The 6,669-nt window shown below is 48.7% G+C and overlaps 1 protein-coding gene across 2 annotated transcripts; it reads left to right on the top strand.

Moving 5' to 3' along the window:
* The first annotated feature begins 564 nt into the window (after positions 1-564).
* LRATD2 (LRAT domain containing 2) lies at positions 565-2,690 on the top strand. 2 transcript variants are annotated; one of them, XM_053955173.1, is made up of 2 exons: positions 565-613; positions 1,438-2,690. In XM_053955173.1, exon 2 carries the CDS (start codon positions 1,443-1,445, stop codon positions 2,337-2,339), a length of 897 nt encoding a protein of 298 aa, XP_053811148.1. In that variant the 5' UTR covers positions 565-613; positions 1,438-1,442; the 3' UTR covers positions 2,340-2,690. The 2 variants fall into 2 exon arrangements, with proteins under 2 accessions (XP_053811148.1, XP_053811140.1); XM_053955165.1 differs by lacking the exon at positions 565-613 and adding an exon at positions 1,181-1,240.
* Positions 2,691-6,669: the final 3,979 nt, after the last annotated feature.

Genomic DNA, 6,669 nt, shown 5'->3' with positions numbered 1-6,669 from the left:
AAAAAGCAAAATATTGTTTTGTGTTCTCCAAAACACAGAAAGCAAAATATTCCCACCAGATCTCATAATGCTTTTCCAGGGGAGAAAGAATCATAATCTTCTGTACTGAAAAAGAGACTGAGCTGTTGGAGTCGGAAAGAAAATAAATTAATAAACCTAATAACACACTCCGCGCATGGAGGAATCGAAGGCGTTAACTCAGCCCAGGAGAACCGGGCGCTTTGATTGTGCTCACTTAACAACTTCCCTGTCACTGTGCGCGGCCCCAGGGAGGCACCTCCTGGCGCTCCCGCGGGGCAGCTCCGCGCCTCTGCGCGGGCACCGCGGCGTCCGCACGGCCGCACACCGAGGCTCTGCTTCGCCTCTCGGCGCCGTCCCGGGCAAACTCCGGCTGCGGAGCCTCCCCCTGAACACACCGGCGGGCTGGGCTGCTGTGGCACCGCTCCCTTAAAGGCGCCGCGCCTGTGCGAGTTCGGGCTGAGCGCGCTGCACACCCGCTGCCCGCGCAGAGCTGCGCAGCGGCGGCGCCGCCAGCCCTGCGCCCGACCTCCGCCTGCCACCAGCCTCGGCGGGGACTAAGCGCTTGGCATGTAGGAGCGAAGAGAGGGAAAAGGTGCGGGGCGGAGGGAGGTGAGGGGGAGGAAGCTGGGCCGGGGAGGGTGGGGGGGGGGGGTGGGGGGTGGGTGGAAGGAAGGAAGGAAAAAAAAAAAGAAGGAAAAAAAAAAAAAAGATCTGCCTCTTTAAATGCTGGGGGCTGAGCGCTTGCCGGGGCGTCTGTGGCGGATCCAGCCTCCCTCCCCTCGGCCGTGCCTCTCCGCGCTCATGCCCAGCCGCGGAGCCGGCGGCGCTCGGGCGCTGCCGCTGCGCGGGGAGCAGCAGCCGCGCCGGGCCGGGGCCATGATCCGGGCGCGTCGCCGCCCCGCCGCCCGCTCGCCCTGAGCCGCTCCCGGCGCCGCGCAGCCGCCGGCCCCGCGGGGTAAGTTCGCGGCCGCCCGGTGCCGGGGAGGGCGGGGGAGGCGCACCTGGCCGGCGGCCCGGCGCGGCTCACCTGGGCGGCGGGGGTGGGGGGTGTGCTCTCTGCCGTCCCCAGCTCGGACCTCCCCACCTCCCCAGGCGCTCGCAGCCCCTCTCTAACAGGTGGCTCGGTGCCTGCCCCGCTCCCCGGCAGCTCCTGCGCCTCTCTCCTTCTGCTCGCCGCCGCCTAACAGGTGGTGGTGCCGCCGCGCCTTCCTCCGTGCAGGTAGGGAAGTCTCGTGTTCCCCTTCCCCCCGTCCCCGACGGGCTCCCGCAGCCCCGGGGCGCTGCTAGAGACTGCGCTGAGCGGGGAGAGCCGGGACGCCTGTGGAGCGGGGAGCCGCACTTATTCCCGCGCTGCTTCTCTGGGAGCCGCTCACCCGCGCCCGCCCTCATGGCCCCGCCGTGTGTCTGTCGTTGCAGCGGGCATGGGGAACCAGGTGGAGAAGCTGACCCATCTCAACTACAAGGAAGTTCCCACAGCCGACCCGACAGGTATGGACAGAGATGAAGGGCCCAGGATCGGGGTCTCATACATCTTCTCGAATGACGATGATGAGCTGGAGCAGCAGCAGGATTCGGTGCATGACCTGGGGGGTGAGAACCCTGCCCTGCAGCCCTACGATCCCCAGCTGCACGAGGTGGAGTGCTCAGTCTATTACCGGGATGAGTGTATTTACCAGAAGAGCTTTTCAGAGGAGGACACGCAGCTAGAGGAGGGTGATGAAGGAGGTGGGGGGCATCTGAGCACCTACACCCCGGAGAACCTGCTGAATAGGTGTAAGCCAGGTGACCTCGTGGAGTTTGTGTGCCAAGCCCAGTATCCGCACTGGGTGGTCTATGTGGGGGATTTTCAAGTTGTGCACCTCCATCGGCTGGAGGTGGTGAACAGCTTCCTCACCGATGCCAGCCAGGGCAGACGCGGCCGCATTGCCAACCAGCTGTACCGCTACAAGCCCCTCAGCCCGGCCGTGGTGGTGCGCAATGCCCTGGAGCAGGTGGGTTGCAAGGATCGGGACTTGAGCTGGAGAAACTCGGAGTGTTTTGCTGCCTGGTGCCGATACGGCAAGCGAGAGTTTAAAATCGGCGGGGAGCTGCGCATAGGCAAGCAGCCCTACCGACTGCAGATCCGTCTGGGGGACAAGCGCAGCCACACGCTGGAGTTTCAGAGCCTGGAGGATCTGATCATGGAGAAGAGGAGAAATGACCAGATTGGTAGGGCTGCTGTGATCCAGGAGCTCTCCAGCCACCTGCAGGCTGCAGAGGAGGAGGAAGAGGAGGAGGAAGACCATCATCATTCAGGTGCTCAGACTGCTGTGGAGTAGCAGCCTCAGCACCACCATCCTGCTTAGCCTGGGTGATGGGGATTAAAACTGAAGGCTTCGAAATTGAGCTGTTATAAGCCCTTTGGGCTGCTTCGGTGCAGCTTCATTCCAATCACATGTGAAAGGAAGGGAGAAAGCTGCTTAAGTGTCTGTGCTTTAGTGCTTAACTCCTTCAGTGCTTGATGATAAAACCCCTGACTTATTTGTAGAGGATAAAACTCAGGGCAATTCTACCCCTCTCCTCTCTCACTTCTTTCCTTTCCTCTCTGCCATTTTCGCACATAGCCTTTTCCTCAACCATCTGCCAGTAGGCGTGACCCTACAAGCTGCTAAATGCCTTTGACATCTACTTATCAGCAGAAGTTAATAGTATTCAATGCCATTAAGAAGTAGCCAACAACTTCCAGGACATGACCACGTAGCTCTGAACATGAGGATATTGTTTTCCCTTCTCTGCTACTGTTTCTCTTCAGCTGTGGCTTCTGTTGGTATTGCAAGGAGCTGCTTCTTGCCTGGTTCGAGGCTTTGTGGGTTCGGTAACCAGTTCCCCAGAAGGTGTAAGGCAGAAATCTCCACTGATTTTAATGAAATGGGTTTGATGTGCCTAGTGCCTTCTTAATTGATAGGAGGTTGTAGGTGGGCTGGGGGACCTTCTCCTTTGCCATCAGCATGTGGCTTTGGGGACAGAAGATGTATTTGTTGCTGACAGATCCCAGGGAAGGAAGTTTGCCACCCCAGTTATACTCTGCACACTGGTGTGTTTTGGGACTCTTACAGGCAGATGCTGAGCTGTGTCAGGGCTTGTTGCAGGCTGCCTTGACTTCTCCTAAAGCAAGTGGCAGAGCTTCTGAGTATGTCTGCAATACACACAGAGACAGTAGGGGCAGGTTGCTTATGTGTAAGAGTATGTCTTGAGTAAGCTGTCCCTCAAGAGGGTGACCTCTTGGCTGGATGCTTCTGGCTGTGAGTGTGCCACAGGTTCAGCACCACAATGAATGCAGCTGTGATGGAAGGGAGCACAGGCTGAAAGACATTACAGGCAGAGGGGCTTGGGTGTTCCAAAGCGGTTTCCTCTTCATTAGGGATTTCATGGTGGGGTTTTTTTTGTTTGTTTGTTTGTTTTGGTTTTTTTTTTTTTTTGTTTTTTTTTTTTTTTTTTTTTTTGCTAATTTCTATGGTATGCAGCTGAGCTATAGCATTAGAGGAAAGGACATGCCTCCAAAGTTATGCAAGTCCCCCAGGAAGGGGGAGTGCAGTGCTGCCTGCCCTGAATATTCCCTGAACTTTTATTCAGCTGTTGAACTGATCTCCCACACAGGCAGCCATGTCAGTTCTTTGTCCTGGGATCTGGGGTGTGTGAACAAGCACTGATTTGGAGGCAGTTTCTAATTCAAAATTTCTTCCCCTTTAAACCCAGTATGATGATGTGAACTTGAAGATAAGCTTGAGTTCATTTAAGTAATGGAAACAGTGTGATGTAAATTTGAAGCATAATGAATATGGTCTTCCCCGAAGCTGTTTACAGTTATACCACAAATAGCAAAGTACTCCATGTCCTTTCCACCTCTGTGACAGGAGCAAAGTTTGTTGTTTAAGAATAGGTAGATACAAGCTTTTGATTAGTTAAGACTATATGAAGCAACTTTGCCAACTTGAGCCAAGTGGATTGTGGTGTCCTGTTTTCTGCCTAAAATATATAAGCTAGGATTTGGCCTGTGAAACACAAATCTAGGGCAGAGTTTAATACCAAGCTCCCTTAGAGTGCTATAGCTCAGGTGCCTACACTAAGTGTGGCTTTTTTCACCAATATGCAATTGAGTTATACTCAGGTTACTGTGGTTGTCAAGCAGATTCCTAACCTTGTTTTGAAAGCATATCTACCCACATCTGATTGTGATAGGTTTAATATGTGGATGTCTGCACAGAGGTTTTATACAACTACTAGTAACTACTGAAAGCTGAAATGATCATTGAGACAGTCTGAAAAAGAGTGAAGGAGAGTCTCTCTGTTGTACTTCTGACTGATATGAGACAACAGATTATCCAAACCATGAGCAAATGTCTAGCTGTGGTTTCTTTCATACTGAAACCTTGTACATAACAAAGTTTATTTCACTGTGTAATATAGCTATGTAAAATAATATTTTCCTAGAGATATTTTTGGAAGTTTAAAAAAAAACCCTTCATAACCTTGCATTTGAGTAAATTGTTATGCACGTTATTTTCCAGTTCTCTGAATGGGTTTATTTTTCATTCATGATCTAAAGTATATTCTAGGTCATAAAGTATAGAAACTGCTATAAATGTCAAATATTATGTATCTACAGGGTACTAAATAGTAAACTAGTTGTGAAAATATTTTTCCCTTGTGTCTGAAACATCAGAACTATGACACCTAGCCATTTCTTTCTTTCTGAGATATCCTGAATAGTCTGGCTTTGTTTTCTGTTCTTTTTCTCTTTTCCACTTTTTTTTTTTTGCTTGTTTTGTATTTTGTGTTTTTTTTTTTTTGTTTTGTTTTTTTTTTTTTTTATTTTAATTTAAAAAGGACCAAATCTGCTTGGGAATGGAGAGCAAAGCTTCTTTGATCAACTGAAATCATGTCTTGTGCTGGTCTTGGTGCTTCTCTGTACCGGTCATGCCTTTTGGGATAAATTCCCCCACAGGCACAAGGCCTTAGCAAAGAATTCCAGAGCTTACAGTGCTTTGCTAGGACAGAGAGTGAAGGGGGAGCTTGCCTCACAGCAGAGTTTGGCATGCTTTCTGCTCTGTTATAAAACCTCTGTGCTCCTCTGACACCTGCCATACAGGTGTTTGATATTTGGAATCATAAAGTTTCCCTGCAAGCTATGTTTGGGAATTTATTGTCCCCTGACATTCTATTATGTGTAAAATAGAAAGCTTGGCATTTTTTAAAATTTTGTTTGAAAGAGGGCTACCTTCCTACAGGGATTTCTTATTCCAGCAGATAAAGATGCAACTGTTGAATCTTTAACAAGCAGGTCCTTTTCCCCTACCTGTTGATTAGGCAGTGTTATTTAATAGGTGCTACTAAACACCACTGCACACATTTCTAAGCAGTTTGGTTTTAAAGCCATGGACCTGTAATGACCTGGATGTGAGAACAGAAATTGCTGTAGAAGCACATCTCAACTGCTTGGTTTCTTGTCTTTGCTGTACTTTGCTCAGTTACTGTCTGCAGAGTAAGCTGGGATTTCTGGAGCTTGATTTTTTTTTTTTTTAAAAAAAAAGATCTCCCAGGAAAACCGACTGTGTTTTGTGTGTCTATTTTAGGACTTTTACATAAATCGCAAGAGAGGAAAAGAATAGATAAAGTGCTCTTCTCTGCATCTGCTTTAAAATAGAGAAATGCAGGTGTGATCCTTCTGCAGAGCTTGTACTTCAGCAAAGGACTTAAGTCTATTTTGAGTTTAAAGTTTTGAGTAGACCATGCCTACTTGAGGCCACTTGAGAATCAGTAAGCCTATTCTTATGCTTGAAATTGTGTATATTTACATTTCTTTATGAATGAGGGTCTGGAATTTCAATGTGATGTCTGTGGTGGGAGTGTGGAACTTCTGAGGTTGTATAATCAACAGGGGAGAATAAGTAGTGCAGTGCAAGCTGTTTCTTAAAGGGCCTCTTGTCCAAACAGAGCTGGTGGAACCCAGCCCAAACTTTGGCCTCAGTTTCCCTCTGGAAATGCAGGAGCTGCATTGATTTGGTGAGAGGTGTGTTACACAGCAGTTGTAAGCTAAGCTGGTGATCTGCTGCAGATTCCTCTGGTATCTTTGTCTCGTCATGCTTGAACTTTCCCTTGCCTTTTCAACATTTAAAGTTAATATAATTTGTTTTAAAAACCCTTTGATTGTGCAAACATTAATCTATATGAATTTACTCATTTGGGCATATCTACTGCTATGAATATCAATATGCACATGTGAAGGCTGGCAAGCCTGAGCCCCAGATGTGTAAATGTAGCTCCAGCTAGGAAATGTAGATGAGCAGTCTTATTTCCCTGGAGTATTGGTGTGTTTGATGCAAATAATGCCTTGGAAAAGGCGTTGTAGTAAAACGTACAATTATCCGTTGATTGAGTAATTTTAAAAACACAATTTAGACATTCACCTTCCGTGGCAGTGAACAAAGACATAAACTGAAGACTATTTTGTTATCCCTGATTCTGTGTGAATGCAAGGTATTAATTACAGCAACTCTAGAACTCCTCTAGCCAATGTGGTAGGCAGTTGCCAAGTAGGCAGGGAAAATTCCCAAAAGCTACTTCAAAAACTGTATTTTCTTACTTGGAAAAAAATACATTCTTCAGACT

The sequence above is a fragment of the Vidua chalybeata genome, chromosome 1 (genome assembly GCF_026979565.1).
Source record: "Vidua chalybeata isolate OUT-0048 chromosome 1, bVidCha1 merged haplotype, whole genome shotgun sequence".
NCBI classification, from domain to species: domain Eukaryota; kingdom Metazoa; phylum Chordata; class Aves; order Passeriformes; family Viduidae; genus Vidua; species Vidua chalybeata.
This window is presented reverse-complemented; position numbering and strand designations above follow the sequence as displayed.